We start from the raw sequence: 304 nt of genomic DNA on the forward strand, positions 1-304 counted from the left end.
CCGCCTCCGGCTTTCTTGGCTTTGCGGAGTTGAGCCTGACGCGCCCTGGCTTCGTCGTCACCTCCTCGAGCTTTGTGCTTTTCGGATTTTTTCTTTTTCTTCTTTTCCCGCTTCTTTTTAGGTTTGGAAACGGGGCCCTGTGAGAGGGCAGCCAGCTGGGGGGAGACAGGGGGGTGAGGAGGACGCGGGGAGAGGGTCCGGGGGGGACGTGACGCGGACCCTTCTCCGACCCTCACCTGCTCCTGCAGCTCGGCCAAGCGGTTGGCGCGTTCTTCCTCTGAATCGGAACTCTCCTCGCTCTCCG

General features: G+C 61.8%; 1 protein-coding gene across 1 annotated transcript in view; it reads right to left on the reverse strand.

Moving 5' to 3' along the window:
* LOC104467729 (bromodomain-containing protein 2-like) overlaps positions 1-299 on the reverse strand; it is a gene marked incomplete at both ends in the record, with an annotated part of 1074 nt that extends 775 nt beyond the window's left edge. Inside the window, 2 exons of the mRNA XM_010081608.1 lie at positions 1-137; positions 237-299. The exon at positions 1-137 is cut by the window's left edge and continues 2 nt beyond it. Coding sequence (XP_010079910.1) covers positions 1-137; positions 237-299 — 200 coding nt within the window. The remainder of the gene's footprint in view (positions 138-236) is intronic.
* Between the last annotated feature and the right edge of the window lie 5 nt (positions 300-304).

The sequence above is a fragment of the Pterocles gutturalis genome, unplaced genomic scaffold (assembly GCF_000699245.1).
Source record: "Pterocles gutturalis isolate BGI_N339 unplaced genomic scaffold, ASM69924v1 scaffold37139, whole genome shotgun sequence".
Lineage (NCBI taxonomy): Eukaryota > Metazoa > Chordata > Aves > Pterocliformes > Pteroclidae > Pterocles > Pterocles gutturalis.